Source organism: Nannobrachium achirus (genome assembly GCF_963921795.1).
Source record: "Nannobrachium achirus genome assembly, chromosome: 16".
Lineage (NCBI taxonomy): Eukaryota > Metazoa > Chordata > Actinopteri > Myctophiformes > Myctophidae > Nannobrachium > Nannobrachium achirus.
Genome location: NC_137823.1, coordinates 48195369 through 48221328, shown reverse-complemented (window position 1 = coordinate 48221328; position 25960 = coordinate 48195369). Strand labels below are relative to the sequence as shown.

Below are 25960 nucleotides of genomic sequence, written 5' to 3'. Positions count from 1 at the left end.
CACACACACACACAACAAGGATGCAGTCAAGTGAGTACAAATCAGTGTTTAATAAATCAAAACTGAATTCCTTTGCTCTTTCTGAGTGACATTGTATTGTAAATATTTCTATACATAAAATAGTATCTCAATAACAAAAAAAAAGCATGATAGCTGATCCAATAGAATATATATTTATATATATATATTTGTATTTTTCAAGTGACAAGCAAACAAAGAGTGCGAGGATGATGAGATTCATGAGAACGATTGAAGCAGTGAAAAGCAAGTGAAAAACTAGGGGAGAAATCTCATCACGGCTCAGTCCCAAACTCTGGAGGACTAGCTTCTTTTTTGTTTAATTGCTTAATGCTCAATTTTTCTTAATTCTAAAGTACTGACATGGACTCCTTCATTTTAAAATCAATCATCTTGATGAAAAAAAAGGACAGAAAGGGCTACTTCAGTTTCACTGGGTAGACCCTCTACGTTTGGCACTGACTCAAGGGAGGTATTTGTTCGCCGACCCTTTGCCTTCAACGTATATCATGCATAAACAAGCTAGCACCAAACTGAGTACATTTCAATCTGGGCTTTCACTATGATTCTCCATCATTTTTCCTTCCGTTTTCTTTTTCTTAAAAAGTAAACAACAGCGTCATGGTATTCAGACGGGGAAACCCCCCACCCTCACCCCCAAGAATTTCGACTTCCCCCGTGAAAGACAAGGCACATTGATCGGAAGGCGACTGCGCTTCCTGCTAAGGACTGAGGAGGAGGTGAAGCCTGCAACAAGAGGTGAGGCACTGCCAGCAGTGTTGGTTGGGACATACCCACGGGCAAGAGGCGCAAGTCTCTCTCACGCGCTCTGCTAGGTTTGTGGTATAAGACAACATACTTGGCCCATTGGCCCATGTAAAGGATGTGCTAATGCAGCAGTTCTCAAACTTTTTTAATGTCAAGGACCCCCATAACCCTGAGAGTAGACTCTCAGAGTTACAGAGCAGAAAGGGTCCATTTGGAACCCCCAAATGAACCCTGAGGGTCCCTCCCTGGACCCCACTTTGAGAACCACAGCGGTAAAGCATGAAATATTCATAACTATTTCTTCTCTGCAGAACAAGGTTTGTGCAAGGTTACAGAATCTCTGGGCATTTCCCCTCACACAATACATGACAGCAATCTGAAATGTTTTACTCCACAACTTTGGAAACAGGACACATTACCTTACTTTCCCCTCTGATTATCAAGCACCTGTGCCCAAATTGTCTGTTTACTTTAGTTTTTTCATAATGTATTCGCACGCTTTTGAAGACATCCTCAAACGCAAGTTGTGGGAAACGCATGAGTTGGGAAAAGTCGCTCAAAGGGGGCAGGTAGAGAGAAAAAGGGTGATTAAAAAGAGAGAGTGAGTGAGAAATTAAAACAGAGTGAGGGAGAAAAAAAGGTTAAAGTTCCAAGTAGGGAAGTGAGACGGAGCAGGAGAGGTGGTTTGGATGTTGAGCTGGCAGCTGCTTCTCTTACATGGTTGTAAACTGACTGTGTGCTTGTCTCAGTTTTTCCGCAATCTGGAGATGGGGAAGAGAAGGAAAATACGGTGAAATTATGTCGAGAGAATCCATGAAGAACCATTTTCCTGTTATGTCGATCACTGGTTCCCAAACATGTGTGGGTCGCGGACACATTTTTATGGGTCCCTTTATTTTTTGTTTCCAAATTTTCGTTTTCAATTGTTATTTTTTCAAAACATTTTCAAAAAACATTTCTAAAAAAGCAATGTTTTTTGGATGAATTAAAATATTATTGTTTATTTTTTCAGTAATTTCATGATGAAATAAAAGAAAAATCCAAGAAAGTCCATCTTTAAAAAACAATTGTTTAAGAAGTAGTGTTTTCACTAGTCTGGGTCCCGGGCTAACGTCCAATTTCTCTTTTGGGTCTTCAGCTAAAACGTTTGGGAACAACTAATGTACTGTACATAATATCTCAAAACAAAATTGGAATTCTCCAAACTCAAGGCCTTTCAACCCTGGTCCTTGTGGACCCCTAATAGTACAGCTACTTGTCTATCCTACCGGTAAATTGATTATATTCGATTCAACTGACTAGACATCAGATCATTAGATCAATGTACTGAACTTCCTGGTACGCCAAACAAAATGCAGTATTAATGATTGCCCGAGGACCAGAGTTGAAAATACATGCCCTGCACAACAAACAAATAAAAATAAACATTACCGTTTCATAAAACTTGACTTGCTCCTCCAGGTACTGTTGCATGACCCTGTTGTAGTCATAGATACGGTTGCTATGGAAATGGTTCATCTCAGCTGTGAGGTGGAGAAAACAAAATGTACATCCACTTAACTTTATAAATAATATCATAACAAAAGTATCACCATTGTCTGACACACATTTCTATCATCTTTCTTGACAACAACATTTCTAAGTTTAAATGTGTGGCCAGTTGCACAAAACCATTTTTTAGGATATAATAAATATCAGCTAGAATATCTTTGAATATTAGCTTCTTCAAAGAAAATCTTAAATGGATAGTTCACCTCCAAAATGACTTTTTTTCTATCGATTACTCACCCCATGAAGACGCCCAAAAGGACTTTCCTAAACCAATAATTTGAGGAGACTCTTTGTGTCTTTTTAGGGAACAAAGCAGGCTCTTTGTGTCTCCATAGGGAACCACTGCTGGTCAAATTATTGGCTTATGAATGCAACAAAAACTAAAAAGAAATCCAGGAATTCAAGTCTCCATGGGGAGAGTAAACGATAGAAAAAAGTAATTTTGGGGGTGAACTATCCCTTTAAGCGCATTTTAATGAAAATACCTTGTAGTGCATATGACATGACGCTGACACGTTTAGCCATGGTGACTTTGTCTTGAGGGGAGATTTTACTGGTCGCCACCAACTTGTCACCTTCCTTCAACTTATCTATGCCTGCCTGTGATCAATGGAAGCACACACGTTTTTAAACCACATATAGTTTGTTGACTAGCCTTGGCCCCCTTTCTTTTTTCCCCCTCTACACCACACCAAATCTCTTCGGCAAAAAATAGCTGATCTGCTTGTAAATCTGCTATATTCGCCGAATGTTTGCAATATTATGAATAATGCAGAGAAAAGGGCTATTAGGATTCAAGTGGTTAATAATAAATGGAAAGAAGAATATTAGACTCGATTTAGGGTCTTTTTTTTTTCAATATCCACAGTATCTGCAAATAAATACTATAAGTAATGGCTGATGGCATTTCAAAAAGGTGCAAATTGCTAAATCAACCAAATCATTTTGGAATGTTTAGACTAGAGTATATGTTATGACTCATGCCCCCCTCTACTGCAAAACTGTTACGTACTGTGCTGTATATGTGTAGCATTGTTATTCATTCTGTGGGAGCTGGTAATGTTCTATGTATTTGTGTTGGGGACATTGGAGCTGAGGTACCTTATGAACTCCAATGGTGTCTGGGAAGCATCCAAGGAGACCCTTATATTCATTGTTGGTTTCCATGAGGAAGTGAAGGTCTTTCCTAGGCTGGAAATCCACACACACACACACACACAAACACACACACAAGTAACATAACTAAAACATTCAAAATAGTCAAATGGAAAGACACTCCCATTTAGAGCATATTGCTGTAAAATGCGGACAATCCAATCCAATTATGGCACAGGAAAAAGGAAACTACACTCCGACATGAATACAGTAAGAATGACCACAATAAGTTAAATTAATCTGTCATCATAGGAGATGTTTTTGCAGAACAGCCAGAAAAAAAGCAACAAAAAAAAAGCACCCCAGTCTAATGTAGGAATCTGCAAGTTGACTCTAATATCATATACCGGTATGTTTTTCCAGACTCTGGAAAATGAGTGTAAATGCAAAGAGAAAAACAAATATTAAACACAATATAAAACCCTTATTGAATTATCAAATTAAACCATGTGTGACTATACTACTGTCACATAACATCTGCCATTGTTGCATGGTAAATGTAGCTTCCGTGAGACAGCAAAACTAGCTGAGTATCTAGACTGGTGCACCACATCACCCAAACGGATGCTACGCTACAGCCAACCAAACTAGGGGCAGATCAAATCCACCTTGTCCAAAGGAAAAGGGTTTGGCAAGAGAAGAAGAACGTCTGGGACAGCAAATGCTTACCAGATGAATCCTCCTTGTGGTTGCTGCTCATACATCAAAAAAGAGGGCCCAGGTTTGATATCATTACATACCACACAGACCAGATTCCCACATTCACATTAGATGCCCAGGGAAGCTTATTCAACCACAGACGTATATCAAACGTTGACCCAGTTCTGGTTGTCACTGATAGTCTGCCCTCCCTTGACCTCTTCCCTTTTTAGATAACTAACACAATTCACTAACAGGACGCCAAGATAAATCGGTCAACACAAGGTCACAAGCAGGAAGTAAACATTACAATTAGAGTTCAGGAAACGTTCATAGATATTCAGGAAGTAGCATCATAGAGTGTAAGTAAGTACAGAGAGCCGGGGTAGAAAATGAACACCAGCTAATTCGGGCAACGGTCAAAGGTGCCACAAATAGAGCTTTAAGACCTCTGAGACACCAGGATGTAACACAAAGGGACAGGATGTTTCTCTCCATTTTTCCCCTTTATGAATGTGCATATGTTGTGTGCCAGTATGCGCGTGTTTTGGGAGCCTAGGCCACGTACACAAGTTGACGTATGTTTGATGTATGCCAACAGTATTGTATGTAACAATGTTCTGCCCTACATGCTCTTTGTAGCTGGCCGTTTTCCTAATTATCTGACTGCGCTGATATTGTTTATGTCCTTATCGAGATACATTTTGTACTTCTGCTTATGTGGACATAAATAAACATTTTGTGTGTGTGTGTGTGTGTGTGTGTGTGTGTGTGTGTGTACGTACAGTGATATGGGAGACATATGACTAGATTACGAGTATAATAAGGACAATAATATAGCAATATAATTAGAAAAAAATTGAGGACAATTGTGAGACTGTTCCTTTAAGCAGCAGCGATGCAATCACAAGGAAATCCACGGTCAGAGTACCAACCTGCTCTGACACCATCTCAGCTATTTCTTCATATGTCTTTCCTGCTGCCGTCATGGCATCAGTCAGGGTAGCCTCTCCTGCAGAAGGAGGAGGTACACATAATATAAATGACAAAATGTCATATGTGTACAATTATTTCACACAGTATCTTTGATGTAAAACATAACGTATATTATCCCCACAGGAAAATCAAAGCAGGGATTATGACAAACTTAATTAGATATTCACTGATTAATTGGACCTAAAATGTTCCACCTAGGAAATTAACCCATTCAGAACGGGTACACATATTGTGTATCATTATTTTATGCTTTAACTAATGAAAAATAGCAGATATACAAGCTTACAGCGCGGCACCGCGCCGCACTGCGAGCTTGTAGATCTGCTATTTTTGAAAAATCGTGAAAATTAGAATTTTGACCCGATTCTATAAGTGTCTTTTGAATCCTAAGATTTTTTTGAAAAACCTATGTTTCTATGTCAGCAATCTGGCCAGCCATCGTCAAAGAAAAGGTCCTTTTCACTTAAATGGAGCTCAGTTAGTCTGTTCTTGAGAGACTACTATGTCAGTGGTTCTCAAACCTTTTCATGTGAAGGACCCCCAAACTGATATGTATTTGGCCACGGACCCCCCATCTCAAAATATTTAGTTCCAGGAACCACCCAGAAGCAAAATTTGAATTGCAAACGTTCGCTTTGAAAATACATACATTCAAAGATTTGCACACATTTTCACGACTTTTTCCAAAAAATAGCAGATCTACAAGCTCACAGCGCGGCACTCGGTGCCGCGCTGTGAGCTTGTATATCTGCTATTTTTCACTGGTTAAAGCATTCAATAATTCTAGGCCTAAATGAGAGTTGGTTGGATCAGCCTAATAGCGTCATAATAAAGTCTGACATCAAACATTTCAGTCCAGCTGCAGTACCTTGGTATCCACTGCTGCTGAAGACAGAGGAGAGGTTTTGGAAGGCTTTGCCAATCCTCGAGTATTCTTTGGGCAACGCTGGGAAGGTGAAATGAAAACACACATGCAAGCACACACATGTACACACAGACACAAAAACAAACAAAAAAGAAAGTTCTCAGTTCCTTGAGTTGCCAAAACACAAGGCCAAAACGTATTGAATCACACCTCATAGTATATAAATAATAATTAACGGTGCATAGCCAGGGTGTGGTCTCTACAGTACATAGCTAAGTCTCAGTGGAGTGGGTACAGTACATTATTGTTGATTCCATCTACTGAACCTTGCGCTGCGACACATTGTGAGCTTATAAATTGGCTATTTTCACAATGCAACCAAGTGTAAAATCAGCCATTACGACGCCATCAAGGCCCACCAAAATACATTTTGTTGACTAAATTAACTGTAGATGTATTCAACTAAAATAGTATAATATGTAATTGGCTAAAACTAGACTAACACTAAAACATTTCAGATGGCTAAAACGTGACTAAAACCAAATGGAATTCTATTCAAAAGACTATGACTAAAACTAAATGAAAATGTGCTGTCAAAACCAACACTGGGGTACATACGTCCTGTACATCTTTTCCAGTGCTCCTGGCCCACTGTGAGGATCTCCTTGACTCCGTCATCCATAGCTTTGGTAAACCTACTGAACTGCTCGCACTTCTGTTCACTGTGGAGTGTACGCACGCGCACGCACACACGCACACGCACACACATGCACACACACACACACACACACACACACACACACGATTCATTTCAAAGATTTCCAACACATAGTTTGTGTCTTAGTGGTTTAAAATACTGTGCAGCGCTAACTCACACGTCTATTGGGTCCAGATCTGGTGCTTCTGGCTCTATGGTTGAGAAGACCATCACTCCCACGGTCTCGTCCTTCTCTGCTTTCCTCTTCCCCACCTTCCAGTCCTGAGTCAGTGCATCAATCAGTGTTACCAAAGACCATTCGGCGGCCAAAGCGATGCAAAAGATACATTTTACCGGCCAAAGTCATCTAAGTTACACCATTGGCTGTTGCTCTTTCAAAATAATTTGGCATGAATAATGCCTCCAAGCTATGAGATGTAGTCTATCCTCTGTTGGCCGTAACAACCAACCATCAATCACAGGTCGTTAATCCCTCCAAGCTATGGGATGTAGCGAGTGCCACTCAGCAAAAACCCTCCATTACAATGCATAAATACTGTAGTAGTGTTGGCCCAACACTGAAACAGCACTGAGTATTGGGTAAAATACTCAGTTCTTTTTGGAAACACTCCATACCTTTTCATCCTTATATGTCAGGAAGAGCTGAAACACTTCACTGTTTGAGACAACGGGGTGCCTGCACATCCTGGTCATCCAACCCTGCAACCGCTCCATGCGCATTTTTATGAATTCCTCCTCAAAACGCCCTGGCGTGGAGGGAGATAAGGAAAGGAGAGGAAATTGTTAGACCAGGAAGGAAACTCGTCTCTTTACTAACAGCAGGAAAGTATTTAGCATGTGTTGGTGGGTGTCGGAGGACCAGTGTCTTACCTGTTACCTGCTTGTCAGGTAATGCAGGAATGGGGATGGCCGACCCAAACTTGTACAGGAGCCTCTCGTACAACCAATCAAAATGCTTGTACCTGTGTAAGACGGGTCTGTTTGTGGTCTGAAAGCCAGTAAGCAGAGGAAGTTATGCTATACAAGTTGCAATGTGTAATCTTCAGCTGCAGCTATTACATTTAAATTGAAGTTTACTTTTAACAATGCTCTAACAGCCATTTCATACAGCAGCATCAACGCTAGTCCATAAAATGCAATAAAAATGTCTGAAGTTATAAGCCTGCCAATGTGCGTGTCTGCCTTTGAGGAGAAGGAACGGACTGTAAGTAGCAAATTGTGAAAACTAGCAACTCTAGATATAAAATGAATCAATATTGAGCAACAATGTGACCTATACTGTACATTGACTACAATTAATAGGTTACAACAAACAAGGTGTGAGAGACCACCGACGGTTGTTAAAGTGACCTGGTCAGATTGGAAGGGCATTCCTCGATTTGAATTACATTTCTCTCACCCCAGAGTCGTGGGTAACCAATCAGAGCCCACTATTCAAGTGGGAAATGTTTTGCTTCAACGTTTGAATGGGTTTGTAACCGACCCTTGGAAATGAATCCGCCACACCGATATTCCAGACTATTATCTAGGCAGTGATGATAATGTCATTTTGACATGATTCTACTTTGATCCTCTCTTCGGGGCAGCCTACTGATCTTTATCATCGTTATTTTGTTTCCATACACATACAGTACACAAACAGCACTGATTACAATACCAAGCAGTAATGCGTACGTTTGGGCAAGGCAACAACACCAGTGTAGAAGAGGTTGTTCGATACTCACATTAGCTATAACTTGGTACTCAATGTAGCTCTTCAGCCCATACAGTTTGGTGCCTTTCTTGGGGTCGGCCACCACACAATCCAGCTGGGTATCTGGGTAGGACCACACTGGACCAACCTCTCCCACCTGCAACAGTTGAGGTTGAATTTAGAATTATAAAACTCTACAAAACACTACACAAAAGTGGTTTTGTAAAGTAGGATAATTAAAACTAAAATACATTTGGATGCATGTGATGTGGCATAATCAAGTTATTGTTGACGTACATAGATGGGTAACTTTTCTTTGCCCTTCACCAGCTGCTTGCACAGGAGGTAGAGCTCTGGCCCCGATTTGGAGAAACTTGGAAACCTGCACAATGACAACAAACAAGTTCAAGAATTAAAACGTTTTAACGGTTACAGATGTTAGTGGATAAGGAGGCAAACCAGTTTCTTTGGCAAGCCTCAACCCATCTTCTTACACAAAGCTGAACAGGGAAATGTTCAATGGGATTGAAGATGACTTCAAGTCAAGTAGTTTTATAGTATTTGTCATTCAGCCACAATGAGGCACTTCTCCAGGTTCAGTGTCTCCATACAACAATAATACAGTGATTAACACAACAGTAGACACAACATCAACACGATGAATTGTGAGCTTGTAGATCGGTTATCTTCGGCACATGACACTTGTGCCATGTACCATGCTTAGACACATCTAAACATGTATTCATGATTCATGAATGACAAAGAGGCACTTTGTACCGTCTAGGTCTGCATGGTGGTACGTAGTAGTATAACAGGTCTGATCTTGTGTTGTGCTGAAAAGCATCACAAACCAGGATTTCGAGTCGAGTCAATTTATTCTGACAATGGAGAAACTGGTCTGTTCTTAACACGGATTTTCCACCATATAGAAGATACGATAAGTTGAACAGGGAAGAATAGATAAGGTCATACATAACATTCAAAAGCAACTGCCAAATGTCTTAACCCATTAAAACTGGGAAAGCATACGTGTCATTTTAGAGTTTTGCGTTGGCTATTCAAAAATAGCAGACATACAAGCTCACAGAGTGTCACTTCGTGCAGTGCTGCAAGCTTGTATATCTGCTATTTTAGAATGAATTTGAAAAATCATGAAACTCACTTTCCCAATCGATTTGCTATTCACTTTATGCATGCGCATTCCTTCTATTTCAAGGCCCCCCATGACTCTGAGAGTGTACAAAGGGAACCATTTGTACACTCTCATAAGCAGGCATTTGGAACCCCCTCAAGGAACCACGAGGGTTCCTGGACCCAATGGCTTGGCAGTGTTTCCAGTGAGCCAACATGCATAACATCAGCACCCTGGCTCTGTTTGACCAGAATGGAAGTGAAGGAAGTTAGAAAGGGCCCAATTTCAAAACTAAATGCACTCTTACTTGTAGATTTTCATGGATGTTCCAGCAGCTCCACCTCTCTGCATGGCGCCGGCCTCCCCAGACTCAGACTCCCCGTAACCCCCAGAGGCCGACTTGGAATCGTCCCACTCATCGTCCCACTCGTCAAACTCTGCACCTACAGTAGGGTCACACACACATAGGGCTGTCACCGTCGTGAAATCTCACTTGACGATTAATTGTCACACAAATAATTGCGATTGACGGATTCACTGTGTGATTCATTGAACATATAGAATATGTGTCAATAAAGAAATCTGTTTATGGCTTTGTAAAACAAAAATGTCACAGGGCAGATCTGGCAAATAACTTTAATATACAAAGAATATGACTGATATTTAGTAACTTAATACTTTCAAAATAATTTAAAAATGGCATCAATAGGCAATCTACGATCCGACAGGCTTGTAGATAGGCTACATTCATAGGATAGATATAGATAGGATAGTATTTCCGTTCTTTTTTGAAAATATTCGAAACATTTTTCAATACGATTAGGCTATTATGTAATAACTGGGACAGGCGTAAAAGCAATCACACACACTTAGAATAACACACACGTCAAACTTTCAAAGAAAACACAACATAGGCTACATGCATTATGATAAAAATAAACGTTAAAAAGCAACGTTACTGTTAAAATCTACATACTTTTCATTAATAACAATGTACACCCCAATTTTTTCATACGCATGCCTTCTAGCATATAAAACAGATCCTTAAAGCCCATGCTAGATTCTTTCAATCCATATTCAGGTTAAGTCCATAAGGGCAGGCAACACTCCCAGCAGGCAATGCACTAGGTACTACCTGTTTCAATAAGGTAGGGATATGGATAGATGTCTTTGGTAAGGGGAGAAAAGAGAGGTAAATCAGTATTTTATTCCCCTCAATTCTTTTCATTAAATAACAGCTTGTATTGGAACAAAATACTTCATAAATCAAAGAGAAGAGAGTGTATCCCTTTGACTCATGCATGAGGCCGACTTTTCCATATTGAGGAGAAAACAGAACCCTGACTCGATTACGGATTCCTAATGCTGAATCATCCCCATAATAGAGTGAGAGTCTAAGGACAGAGCGACTGAGCAGAACCACATCTGGCGACTTCCAACAGATACCAACGGTCCAGCAGTGGCAAATCATTTACCATTTTAAACTGCCTGCAGTAGCAGACGTGAGATGTTTTCATCAGCACAGTAAAGATATTGTCAGTTTATATGTATGTACAGTAGAGCCAGACCGATATATTGCTCGACTAATATTATCAATGTATTTGCTTATTGCATAATAATATTTATAATATATATATATATACTGTATGTTGTACGATATAGGAAACAAAAAGAAACAGTTTGTTCAGCAAAAGTCTGATTCCATACAAAAGCTGAGCAGCTGATAGTCTCTCAATTTTCAAATGCTTCCACTCAAAAGTCTGTACATCGGAAGTGCTGAAAAGCCTTAGGAAATAAAGCGGATGTCCCACTTTTCCCCATTTCCGTTTTGTTTTCGCAGTCCCGTAAATCAGTCCTACTGTAAATGGAATTAGTCAAAGCCTATCTAGCTTGCTGCTTAGCAGAAACAGAAATTCTAAAATATACTGAACGTAGAAGTGAACAGCAATGACAGCTTTGTGGAACTTTTGGGGGGCGTAATTAGACTCTCTGTAACACTTGAACACTGTGGAGGTGTCGGGTTGAGAGACTAAGAAAGCAGCTGGTGATGCGGTGAGTTGACATCATGGTACGTTGCTAATTCCTACGTGGGCATGAATGAAATGTCATTGATAAATGGCCCCATTATTTTCCAATAAAAGCCTGACAATCATAATTTAAGCCCCATTTCAGAAACAGTGAAAATAGGCGATCTACAAGCTAAAATGCGTCGTACAGTATACACATATTCAGAGTCAATCAATGTGGGATTTCATCATTGCCTAATATAGTACAAAAATAAGAAATCATTCAAAAATCTTAAATCTTACACAAATGATGGATTTTTTAAGATCTTTTAAGATCTAATGGGGACGGCAATCCAGAATAATTAATAACTGTAGGAAGTCATATCGTCACTGTCGGGCAGAAACCTCATATCTCCAAGTTTAAAATGTGGATGTTTTTTCGTAAAGCCCTGCTTCATCATACAAAACTAGTGACAATAGCACATCTACAAGCACACAGATCAGCTATTTTTACTATTTTAAATAATCTTTAAAATGATAAATGCAAAAGAACAGTTTTGGACATACAAGGTTTCCACCCGACACCAACGATACACATATTGTATTGTTCGAATTCTAAAAAAAAAGGTACAGTCCCGCTTACCTGGGCCCTGATAGGCTTGAGGGTGACTCTGTACACCAGAGCTCCAGGGATCAGCGGCAGCAGTGTTCCCAGTCTGGGTGCCCTCTGGCTTGGCAGCGCCTCCGGTGGCATCAGAGTTCCACACCGACCACGGGTCATTACCATTACTGGTCTGGCGAAGGGGAGGAAAGAGGAGAACGTGAATAAAAGAAGAAGGTCAATTTGATAGTGATTGAGTGAGCAAGTAGGAGGGAAGAAAAGAGAGGGAGACAGGTGTGGGTTTTGTCTGAGGTTATGCCAGCAGTGCTCTATTAAAAGCATGCGTTTTCAAAGTCATAATGAAAACCTGGCCAGCAAGAGAAGATACACTGTACTGTGAGAGTCCACTCAAACCAGTTGTGGACTGAGATAAAATCCTGCTCAACAACACAGGCAATTATTTAGCCACATCATTCCCATACAAAGAGACACGTGCCGCTTACAGCCAGATGCAATACAACACCACTGCAATAGCAGACTAGCTTTTTACACTGCATTAAGGCCAATGATGCATCTGCATGCCATGTACAGGGGAAGGCATCCAACATGCAGTAAACTTTGAAGAATGGGTCTACTGTATGTCCGTACACATACTCTAACCTTGTTGGAGATGCAAAGCAGAAACGCACGTCCAAATGAATATTCTAGTTTTATTTCTGGTGCAATTAGTAATACATTAAACCCCAGCAGATGTTTAACAGCTATACAGTATTACAAATAAAACACACACAAACACAAATGTACAGAATTCTACAACATACTCAAAATCACAAAACACAATAGCCACTTACAGTAGATTAAACAATAGCTTTGATTGTGATCATTTAAAAAAAAAAAAAAAAATATATATATATATATATATATATATATATATATATATATATATATATATATATATATATATATATATATATTTACAGTTGACCAATCAAATTTGAATGTGATCTGTCTAATTAATTGTAGAGTGCATGTCAATCAGCCAGCAGTCTGGCTAACCATCGTCAAATAAAAGGGAACGCCCACTCTGTTTGTTCCTCTTCATTTGATGATGTATCAGAGTCTGCCTTGAGAGATTAATCAGTCAGTGATCTGGAATATCTTTTAGTTTTTGTGGGTGTACATTCAGCTGAGGAGCGTGAGAGAGATACATGGATTGTATACAGCATGAGTGTAATTGTCACAGTGTGGGTGGGTGACCTGGGAGGTCAGATCATGCATTTCTGCAGGCCGCAGGGATATGGTGGTACAATTTGCAAAGGCAGAGCGATCAGAGGGTGAGAGGGGCTAGGGGGCAGATTGGGGGTGTGGGGGTCGACTCATGCCAGTGGGTAGATCTCATGCCACCCGGGTTACCTCGTCGGGGGATGGGAAGAAGGGGGGTGCTGGGGTGTCAGGGGTGTCCGGCTGGGGACTCAATTCCCCAGCATCCACCTTGAGGTGAGGGGGGAAAAGAAGGTGTCATCATCACAACGTGTATGTAGCATGTGGTGAAAGCGTTACGGTGTTACGCTTATGTGGGGAGGGCCAAAGTAATGCCAGGTGTGTGTGTCTATGGAGGGGGGAGAGAAACAGAGACAGAAACACATAGAGACAGACAAGATTGTGCGAGAGACATGGTGAGAGGGTTGGTTCACCACCTCGACACACCCACTACCGTTCCACCATTTAGTTTCAGCGGAATCAAACCTCTGTGCCGTTGTTTTTATCCTTTTTGTTGCTCTATTTGTTATAAATGACCTGACCTCGCAGAATATCCACCATACCACCTGGTTGCACTTCTGCATGACAGGGGCCCTCGCAGGGCTAAAAGTATGTGCGTGTACACAAAACGTCTGAGGTCATCCATCATTTCTGCTTTCTTCACCAGGCTTAAAACTCCATCACACACGACTAGCTGGTATCAACACCGACCAACAATGTAAATGCAACACAGAAAGGTACCTCTATAGTAATGTCATTTCTTTTTTAAGTTTCGCTCTTTCCAAAAAAAAGGGTGCGGTTTAATCATTTGAATACATCATCAGGCTGATGAGTTAGCATGGTTACAGTATCAATTTATGTCAATTGCTGTCCTCAGTATAGCGAAAATCATGCTTAAGTGGTTCTGGTATGTGCATAATCGGAGGGTGGGTTTGCGGTTTTGTGGTCAGCCACCATGGCCTCCCTTGGTTTGGTGTGTAATGTACCATGAGTGTTACCTGGTTCTGTGCAGGTGCAGGGGCGAACGCATCAAAGAAGGACAGGTCTGGAGCCACTGCATTTCCTACACTTGGAGCACCTACTGCTGCTGGGGCTGCAGCTCCTGCAAAGGATGGCTTTCCAAACTGTATATGGAGTGACAAGGAGGAGAGACAGACGGGGAGTGAGAGAGAAAGAGAACAAAAAACATGCCGGTTAAAAGAACAAACGCATATATTCCACCGACATCTAATGTCTTTTAAAGACACATTCCTCCAGGGTTAAGCGCAATGCGATCTGAGCTTGGTATGCACTGGCTTCCAAGTGGGTTTCTCGCTGTTTTTGTTCTATCCACAATGTGACAGCACTGCCAGTTAGAACATTTCCAATTCAACTGAATGCAAGAAATCATTTAAGAGTGTCAAGACACTGCACTTAGTTCTGAGGTGACCAACAAAGACTAGTTCCTCTTCTGTCTCAGGGCGGATTCACACTGCGGTCTTGGGTGCGAAAATAACCAGGATTGGTCCGCGACGTCACTATTAACTTAAGATACCAAGGATGCACCAGTGACGTTACTGTTATACGATGATTAGAGACGACATTGTGATGTTTCAAAGACACTCAGCACACACTGCTTTGGTTGTGTATTGTTGTTCTGTTATTGTTACAACTCAAGATAACGTCAGGAACACAGTAAAACTTTTATATTCGCTTGAAATTCTGACAAGATACATGACATTTTAAACCTCCCAAAGCCCCATAGTCAACAAGCGCCCCCGGAGCCGGGAGGCACACAAATACAATTACAGTTGGACGAAGTCTCGGCTAAGGCTCTAGTCTAGGGAGTCCAGGCACAGAAGAATTTTGGCCAATATGAATGCTGGTCAGTGGGGACCAGGCAACTGTTTTGGGGAACAGTTCGAATCAATCGGACCTCAGTGTGAATCCGCCCTCAATCTCAGCAGCATGGTGTATCAGGTTTATTAACTTGGTACATAAGAGAGGCTGTGATTTAGTGTGGCCTCTGCCCTGATGTTTTTATTTTATTCTACTAAGTAGATCATGTGATGATCAGTTGATGATGATCAGTCGATAGGAATGTGAGGATATGGGATGGGGTCAAAACAGTCAGGGAGCAATTGTAGAGTCAACTACAATGACGTGTGTGAATGCATGCATGCACACATACACACTCATAGAGGCCTGTGTGCACCTCTGGACACCAATGATAACAATCTATCTCTCTAATACACGTAAAGTTTTGTTAGCGTGCTGTGGCTGGGCTGCGGTGCTCCGTAGTGTTTGGAGTCAGGCTAAACTGTTTGACAGACTTATCTCTTTTGACAAACATCCTCGCCCTCTTTCTGTCTCCTAGTTAGATACATGGCTACTGAGTGAATCATCACCACCCACCATGTTGCCATTACCACTACATGAGGGGAAACCCACACATTCTTATAATGTAAATTCAGCAAAAGCTTCAAGGAGTCACATCCTTAAATCCAATTCAGCAGAACTCTTAAAGGAGTCACATCCTGCCAGGTTCAGACAAAAGAAATATTATATTCAGCACTAAATGTGGAGAGTGGAGACACACACGCGCACACATGCACGCAGATGTTTGTATGCATATAGACGTCACTGTCACTAGAGGGCACTCACTATCCCACTGGTTCCCATTGTTATTTTTTAGTGGAAATTTGAATGAATTCTGCCTTAAAAGTCGGAAACAACACTTCCGGGCTACTTCCGGGTTTGAAAACACTGTCCCTACTAGCCAGGTCATGGGAAATGTAGTCGTTGGGTTTTGTTGGGTTAGTTTATTGTGTTACTCTTTGGGTAAATTGCTACATTTCCACCTTCAGTTGACACTTCATGTCCATATGAGTAAAATAGCTGGGGTGGTTGGTTTATTTTTTGAACACAGTTCTTATACAGTATGAGGTGATCCAAGATTCCCCTATGGGGATCTCAATCAAGGACATGGTATCCGGCCTGCAAGTTTAGGCAATATAGTAAGTTCTTATGAAAGGCCGCTAGTTTCACCCCCTGCTGGTACCAAAAGGTATTATGCTTCACAGCTTATTTTTTTGCCGAACTTTACACTTGATTTTATTTACCTTAATAAACATTGTCATACATACTTTATGTTTCCATTCACCAGTTTAAAGTCTTCTTTCAGTCACCATGATATGCATTTCGTTAAATTATGGTCCCATGTATTTTTTAATTGGTGATAAAATAGTGAATGCCGTAGGAGGGGCGTGGCTAGCATGATTGACAAGCTCCCAACCAATAGCATGTATTGAACCACCCCCCACTCTGTCCCAACCAATAGAATCCGGGTACCATTTCCATTTTCACAAAGGATGTAGAAATATGGCAGCATGCACACACTTGTTAAATAGGCTTCGTTTACCGTCCTGTAGAGAATATGGGCAGAGCTTTGTCCATCTCTTTTTTACAGTCTATGATCTCAACACAAAACAACAATGGGAACCTGGGAGATAGCGCCCTCTAGCGGCACTGATGTCAGAAGTCAGGACTTTGGTGGTCCATGCACATGTATCAGCATCTATTCTTTAAGTCAGTGGTAACCAAACTTTTTAAGCCCACAAGCACTTTTTCTTTGAATGTGTAAGCCAAGATCTACCACCACAATATGTAAAAAAAAAACACAATAGTAAGACATCATATTTACTTAAGCGATTTCTGACAGGCTCAATCTATACATCCACACAAAGGCTAGTAGTCTAAATAAGAATAAACAATTGCGGAAATGTGCAGAATTTTGTATGAAAAGGCCGAAATATGATGATTTGAGTTGACACTCCTCTCCCAATACACACTACACTGTCTGTGATCTACTGTGATGCCTTTAGTGATCTACCAGTAGCTCATAATCTACTGGTTGGTTACCCCTGCTTTAAGTAAAAGTGAAAGGAGCACATACAGTATGATATTGCGAGTGATTCACGCTCTCACCTCAATGTAGTCCTCTGGCACTAGACCAACTTCCCCTCTGGAATTCTGTGCTTCCACCCAGCCACCTCCAATGCTCTGAAAGGAGACAAGGGACAGCGTAGACGTACTGTGATTGGCTCTGGGAGATGCCAAACACTGTAGCTTTAAAGGGATAGTTCGCCCCCCATGTTTTTCTATCGATTACCCCGTGGAGACTTGAATTCATGGATATCTTTCTTTTTGTCTCATTCCTAAGCCAATAATTTGAGGAGACTCTTTGTGTCTCCATAGGGAACAAAGCAGGCTCTTTGTGTCTCCATGGGGAATAAAGCAGGCTCTTTGTGTTTCCATAGGGAACCAATGCTGGTCATCAAATTATTAGCTTAGGAATGTGACAAAAACAATATATATATATATATATATATATATATATATATATATATATATATATTTGGGTGAACTATCCCTTTAAGCACCAATGCCAACGCTTGCAAACACTTGCACATTGATGGTACTTGGTGCACGAAGACAGTCCTACTTCCTGATAAGTTGGCTGGGAACAGATTTCGATAGGAAGAATACCTGACCAATCAGCACACACTGAGTGACCTTTGAACTCTTTCACATGACATCATGTTTACTCACTCTCTTTTCATTGATTTACCAACTTTATTGATCAAGTAAGTTGGTTTCACAGAACACTTTGTGCTGTCAAAGCAGAGAGTTTGAATATTGTGTCAACTGTATGGTAGATTGGTAAAATGGATACAAGTTTGTTTACCCCATTGGTGATAGTGATTGTCTCGCCTTCTTTGACTGTCAGCTCATTGTTTCCAGGTTCAGCAGTGAAGTCATACAAAACCTGCGCCTAAAGGAGTCAACAAAATCAGAAGTGTCAAGACGTCACACAATAACACCAGAGCTGTAAACACACACACACACACGCACGCACGCACGCACGCACGCACGCACGCACGCACGCACGCACGCACGCACGCACACACACACACACACACACACCTCTAACTGTTTATTGTGTTATAGAGTATATAGCCAAAATGAAACGAAACGGGTCAAACTAGTTCTTCTGGGCAAGGCCTGTTTTGCTGACTCAAAACAGGCACGTACTGCTATCCACCGACAACAAGGTATGATCCATCCCCTTTGCCTTAGTAGTCAGCTTTATTAGGTAAGTCAAGGCAAGTTTATTTGCCTAGCACATTTCATACACAACACAAGGACAATTCAAAGTGCTCTACGCATACGTCATAAAAAGGCATTTACATGTTATTACTCAAGCCCAAAGTCTTTTCATGGTGTCCCAGTTATATCAGTAGTTTACTTGGTTCCCTGAGCAACATAAACATGCATTGCATACATTATATACAAACAAAACCACATGCAAAGGAGCATGTGCACAGCCACACACACACACACACACACACACACACACACACACACACACACACACACACACACACACACACACACACACACACACTAACACAAGGTGAGGATTCCTAGAATTATATGCATTATATGCATCAAAATGTTTAGTTCCAGGAACCCCCAGAAGCTAAATTTGAGTTACAAATGTTCGCTTTAAAAATACATATAAGATTTGCACACATTTCACGACCTTTCAAAAATAGCAGATCTACAATCTCGCAGCGTGAGGTTGTATATCTGCTATTTTTCAATAGCTTAAAGTATAAAATAATTCCAGGTCTTAATGGGTTAAACAATGTCCTGTGTGAGAATAATCACAAACCATCTAGAAGTGCTATATTTTCACTTCCAGTTTGTGGATTCTTAGCAAACATTGAAGCTGAGTGGTCAGTGTGTGTACCAGGTTCACTGAAGACACTGACTGCACTCCTCACAACAGTGCAGAATTCACAGCACCAGTGTATCCTGTCTATTAGCTGCCTCTCTGAATAGAGGATCTATTTTAGACTCGGCCAACCAGCTCCCATGGGTCCAGGAAGATGGGAGGCTTTCAGACAGGGACCAAAAGAAGCAATGAGAGCCACGTGAACGTATTAGTTGGCAATGTCAGTTGTGCTAGTTCAGTCATGATGATTGAATCATTATATTGATATTGTATGTTTTGAGTCTAGACTGTGGACCACCCTAATGTACATTATGTTTTGAGACTATGTGTGGCCCAACCTAACGTATATTATGTTTAAAGCAGAGATCCATCAAGTTGATTGAGAGGTTTAGGGTAAACTTAAGTTGTTGTTGTTTTACATTTGATGTCTTGTGATATTTGAGCTATCAACCCAACGACTCTGGCACTGTCAGTGACTGTCAGTAATTATCACACTTTTGCTGTCACACAAACACGCCTGCATGCATATTATAGGCTGTGACTACATTTCCCAGCATTCCACAGGATAGAAGTGACCCGCTCAGAAGGGGTGGTAAAATGTCACAAGACACTTTTTAATGAGACATATTTTCCATGTTAAAAGGGAAAACATTCTCCATCTGTGTTAAAATAACTCTCAGAAACCTCCATTACGTACTTCCATAAAAAGAGTATTAATACGTTTTCGGGTCTTGAGTAGCATAGATAGCCAACACCGGAAAGGAGTTTATTAATACGAACAGTGCAGGCTAAACAAACATACTAGGCTCGCCTCAGTTAAAACTGTAGCCTGCTTATCTCGATCATGTCGAGACTAGAGCTCACAAACCAACACAGAACAAACGTCAAACATACCTTGGTTGCCATTGCCGGAGCGTTGATCAATCATTACAAAACACTAGGGCCCGTGTGTTGCAAAATCCCAAACCCTCAGCTGGACATTTCCCCGCTGGCGTCAACTATAAAGTGCGAAAAAACGAGGCAATTTCGTCTTGGGGAGGAGAGTCGTCGCTCGTCGCAGTACCGATTTTAATACATCACTGAATACTGTTTGCCCTTTAACCTGAAAACCAGCAGAGAGAGTAGAGTTAGAGGTGGAAGATCAGCGAGAGAAGTTGTGCTGCGCCGTGTGTAATGATCTGTACTACTACAGTACTACTACTGAACTGAACTCCACGGAGCAGTAGTGAGCTACACCGGAAAGCTAACCTATGTCCAATGCAATGCCCCCCACTGAGGGTAAGTTTAAATTTGTAGAGGCTAGTTTAATAATAAGAAAAATAAGAAAATATAAGAAATATCAAAATGACCTCAGTAATACTACTAATTAGTAATTACTACTAAATAATAATACTTTTTATTGTTATTATTATTACCCATATTAATATTAATATTATTAATAATATTATTATAGTAAGCTTTCTTCAGTCTAGAATATTGTTTGGGTCCTTTCAGTATGCAAGGCAATTCTTTGTTTTTGGCAATGGTGGAAAAAGTATTTTTTTTATGCAATATATATAGTCTATAGCCTATATGCAAAGTAGTAGGCCTAACTAAAGTAGCCTATTCAAATACCGGTAAATGTAGTGGAGTATTTGGATCCGAGAGGTAGTGGAGTAGAAGTAAAATTCGAAATACTCTAAGTAAAATACTGTACAAATACCTCAAAATAAGCAAATGAAGCATACTTATATAGTTATACTTTATATGGGCTACAGGTGGTTGCACACTGCTGCGTTTTTCGGGCCGAATATCGGAGTGAATTTCGGAGCACGCAAATAAAAAAATCAACCTCACGTTATGTCAGTCACGTTTGCACACTGCCGCCCGTTTCGCGCACCACTCGGTCCCTTGCTCTCTCTATCTCTCTCTCTCTCCTTGCCCTGAAAAACGCTTTTCGCAACGAAAAACGCAGCAGTGTGCAACCACCTTACCACTGATTTTTGGGCTACTTTCCTATTCTGAAATGAAATGAATAGCCTACTTCCAGCGGTCTAGATTGTACGAGTTTGTCTCAAGAACCAGTCGGGTGTAGATTGTTTTTGAAGGTTTTGACAGCTCACAGCTGAGTCGAAGTAACCTTACCAGCACCAGTCTCCGGAGTTGAAGAGATAGTAGAGGAGCCTATCAATTTCCGTACTTTTGGAATGTTAATTTTTGGAGACATGTATATCTTGATTCTTGGAGTTCTCAGAATGCCAAAAAAACATGTCTCCAATTTTTATTTTGGGGTTTAGCATGTGTAATTAGCATAATTAGCCAATTCATTGCCCAAAACAGGAAATGGCAATAACTTTGCTTCTAGGTAACTTATAAAGGTGATCTAAGAGTCTAAGTCCATGTTTGTGAGGTCCAGAAATTCATCTGTTACCATTGTGAAGTCATACAACCTTTCCTAATTATCATAATTAGCATACATTATTCAAAAACGGGTGAAAATAAGTAAATTGCTGCATTTTTTTAAGTTTTAGTCAACTTTGAAAGCTTCTCACAAACTCTAAGATGTATGTTTACAAGTCAATTATCATCATCCTATAAATAAATCATGTAACCCTTTGTCTGTGTAATAATTATGTAATAATCACACCCAAACGAGAAATAGCTATATTTCTTTGCTTTAAGTTAATTAATAAAGATGATCTTACAGACAGTGTAAGTCTGTTTGCATGTCTAGAAAATATTCTCTTTCCATAACTAGGATATCTAACCTTTCATTATTAGCGTAATTTACATATATATTGTAACGACCCTGCAAGAGATCGGGCCGTAACTCGCCATGCCAAGCGAGCTGCTTGCCTTGTCTGCTGAGTGGGGGGCTGGGGTTCGACAAGAACAATGTGACATGCACTGGGATTTCAGTTGGGTAATGGTGGCTGGAGCTGGGGGTCATGTGTTGGGACTAGCACCAGTTGATTTCCCTCAGCCTCCCATCCATATTCAGTTGCTGGTGGTATCTGTGGGTGTACGTGGTCCTGACTCCTCATACCATACCATTGCCTGGTAATGGGCACGGGCAATGGCTTGATGTAATGCTCCTTGTGTAGGTTGCAGCTTCTCTGCTTCTAATTGTTTCTTTGTGAATAACCTCCACCTGAGCTCACCAACATCCACAAGATTTGTACCGGGATTGTATTTGTAGCTGGGAAACAAATGCTTCAATCTTTTTTTCTGTGTCAGAACTGAGCTTTTTTGCAGTACCCAGAGTAGCAAATGCAGATACCACCTCCACAGGGCTTGCCAACAGGTTAACTTTCCCTTGCCAGCAAAATGGCCTGGCTGGTCTGCTCCAGAAATGGCATGTAACCCTGGTAAGGCTGAAGTCCTTGTTTTACCCAGTGCACTACTGGCTACAGTGAGATGATACGTTTTTTGTTCCCCACACCGGTGATGAAATGGGGGTCCTTGTACAGCTGATGGTAACCCACACACAGCAGGCTGTGCAGGATTATCCTTGTGTCAGCCTCTTCCTGTGAGCTGTGGAGATGTTTTACATTGATAGAGTTTGAGTGGACATGTTGCCTTGACGTGATTATGAAAATGTTGGGTTTCCCCTGGAAGTGTTGGAGGGCTTTCTTAGCCAGATAGACAGTCAGCTCATCTTTGGTGTGGATACCTGACAGTTTTTCTGACACCTTCCCTATTAGTGTGTTGTCTTCCACATGATAAGTGGTAGGGGGCTTGCCACCCTGGCATCGCTTACATGTGGCCTCCCTCAGTGAAGATGCAATGTCATGGCGGTCAAATACTACATGGGTCTCACTATGTTCTTTGGTCTTCCTGTCCAGTGTGGCTATGAAGTGGTTAGCCCACTGGGAACATCTCTTGATCCATTATGGCTTTCCCATTTGCATTTGCTACTCTAGGTACTACAAAAAAGCTCAGTTCTGACGCAGAAAACAAGATTGAAGCATTTGTTTACCAGCTGTACGAGCCCGGTACAAATCTTGTGGATGTTGGTGAGCTCAGGTGGAGGTTATTCACAAAGAAACAATTAGAAGCTGAGAAGCTGCAACCTACACAAGGAGCATTACATCAAGCCATTGCCCGTGCCCATTACCAGGCAATGGTATGGTATGAGGACCATGTACGTACATAACCCACAGATACCACCAGCAACTGAATATGGATGGAGATCAACTGGTGCTAGTCACAACACATGATCCCCCAGCTCCAGCCACCATTACCCAACTGATCAAATGTGTCTGCGAAAAATCCCAGTGCATGTCACATTGTTCTTGTCGATCTCAACATTTTAACTGCTCTGAGATGTGCATGTGGGGCAGATGAATAGGTGTGTTGTAATGTAAGCAAGGCACATCTGTTGGGGATTGATGATGACAACGACGAAGATGGAGATCCTTCTATTTAAATGTGTTTACAGAACTTTCTGAGAATAAACAATCAGATAATTCTGTGACCATTTCTCGTATTGTTCTTTATTTTATATCACTTCACTGCCCACGGCCGAGTCCCTCACGTCCCTCACGCAAAGGCATGCTCCACGGGCCCGCCCGTCTGACACTAATGTAATGTTTTGCAGACTGAGTGAGGCAGTTCGCTCCCAAACCGGGAAGCGAACCCCAGCCCCCCACTCAGCAGACAAGGCAAGCAGCTCGCTTGGCATGGCGAGTTACGGCCCGATCTCTTGCAGGGTCGTTACAATATATATGCAAATTAAGCTAATAAGGAAAGGTTAGATATCCTAGTTATGGAAAGAGAATATTTTCTAGACATGCAAACAGACTTACACTGTCTGTAAGATCATCTTTATTAATTAACTTAAAGCAAAGAAATATAGCTATTTCTGGTTTCGGTTTGATTATTACATAATTATTACACAGACAAAGGGTTGCATGATTTATTTTAGGATGATGATAATTGATGACTTGTAAACATACATCTTAGAGTTTGTGAGAAGCTTTCAAAGTTGACTAAAACTAAAGAAATGAAGCAATTTGCTTATTTTCGCCTCGTTTTTGCATCATTTATGCTAATTATGCTAACTAGGAAATGTTGTATGACTTCACAATGGTAACAGATGAATTCCTGGACCTCACAAACATGGACTTAGACTCTTAAATCACCTTTATAAGTTACCTAGAAGCAAAGTTATTGCCATTTACTGTTTTTGGCAATTAATTGGCTAATTATGCTAATTACACAAGCTAAACCCAAAAAGAAAAATTGGAGACATGTTTTTTTGACATTCTGAGAACCCCAAGAATCAAGATATACATGTCTCCAAAAATTAACATTCCAAAATTACGACCAACAGAATCTGCTCGATTGGCTCCCCCACTAAGAGTGATACAAAACTTTAAGCAGGAGTCGGCCTCTGCTGGAATAAATGTAACATTACACTAAAAGAGCCATGCAGCAACCCTTTGGGCGTCTGCGGGGGACGGGACGGGACAGGACAATGGATGTGTTGGCCTATTATGATATGATATGATATGATATGATATGATATGATATGATATGATATGATATGATGTTAACAGGTCAGGTGAGCACTCAGGGACATCTGGTCACCTCGCTGTGAAATTGTTTTTTTTGCCCATAGGCCTAATGTTAAAAAATAAAATATCAGAAAAATGGTATTAAATAAAATTTGTATACATGCATTGCATGCTTAAACATTCGACAATTAAGGTCTAATATTTCTATAATTGCTACAAACTGTATATCCGTCAAGTCTGATAATGATGTATCCTGCATGTTCACATCATGTATACTTTCTTTTACTTAAGACCATTTTTAAAATATTAAAATGTTCAACATTTTGGACAAACTATAGCTAATTTTACACAGAGGTGCCCAGATGTCCCTAGTGCCCACCTGACCAGTATCCGATATGATATGCAGTATAGGCCTAAATATGCCAACCATCAAAAACCGATGGGAAAAATGTGTTTAAAATGTCCGGGGCTTAATTATATATTGAAGCGTGGGCTGTGGCCTACATCTGTCCTATATATGGCCTACATTTTGGCACAAACTCCTCAAAGTTTGTTGTACGGCCCAATGTCCCTTTGGCCAAGCTTGAAGCTTCACAGGACACACTGTGATTGGCTTGCAGGACGCTTGATGAAATTAACTCATAAATAGCACCGCTCACTTCACACTATAGCCTAGGTGTGATTTGAGGTGCTCCTGGAACAGGAGCTAAGCTCCAACATCTGGCTTTGTCCGGTTGTCCGGTTTCCCAAATATGGATATGACTCCCTCTCTTCATCCCTCTACCTCTCTCCATCCATCCCTCTACCTCTCCCTCTACCCCCTCTCTCATATAGGCTACATGTACTGTAGGTACAGTACACACAGTACGTGTACTGTATCGAAATATGCTATTTATGTCCTTGTGGCATTGAGGGCTGGAACATAAACTCAAACAAAAGGTTCAGAACTGTACTTTCATGGCCTTTTCCACCGTCACGTCATACATTATAAGTAACTCAGTCTGCATTCCTTTGAAATAGTTGCTTTGTAGACCCCAAGCAGCACAGCACTTTGTCTCGATCTCACCCCCGTGGTTTGAGATCACATTTTCATATCACATCAGAGACAGAGACCCAGGCCCAGTGTTCTCATTGGACCCTCAGCTGGAAAGAGGCAGTGAGTGTAGTGGTGTTGGTAACAGTGAGGAAGGAGGGGCTTGCTTGCAAGCAGAAGGTAGAAGTAGGTCAAACTCCCCCCACACCTACTCGCTATAAGAGAATAATCTGCACTGTAAAATCCTC

General features: G+C 41.0%; 1 protein-coding gene across 1 annotated transcript; it reads right to left on the bottom strand.

Moving 5' to 3' along the window:
* Positions 1-28: 28 nt before the first annotated feature.
* snx9b (sorting nexin 9b) lies at positions 29-20351 on the bottom strand. The gene is made up of 18 exons (XM_080744040.1): positions 20076-20351; positions 18129-18215; positions 17369-17443; positions 14401-14526; positions 12185-12335; positions 9843-9978; positions 8701-8785; positions 8435-8560; positions 7581-7698; positions 7326-7456; positions 6868-6971; positions 6611-6714; positions 5996-6073; positions 5067-5143; positions 3439-3528; positions 2823-2937; positions 2218-2309; positions 29-1547 (listed from the first exon to the last, which is right to left on the bottom strand). The coding sequence occupies exons 1-18, from the start codon at positions 20085-20087 to the stop codon at positions 1500-1502; spliced, it is 1755 nt and encodes a 584-aa protein (XP_080600166.1). The 5' UTR covers positions 20088-20351; the 3' UTR covers positions 29-1499.
* Positions 20352-25960: the final 5609 nt, after the last annotated feature.

Coding starts and splice junctions, on each gene's coding strand:
- snx9b (XM_080744040.1), bottom strand. Junction 14,527..17,368: donor TGCCAGAGGACTACATTGAG/GTGAGAGCGTGA, acceptor CTCCATATACAG/TTTGGAAAGCCATCCTTTGC. Junction 9,979..12,184: donor TCAAGCCTATCAGGGCCCAG/GTAAGCGGGACT, acceptor ACCCTACTGTAG/GTGCAGAGTTTGACGAGTGG.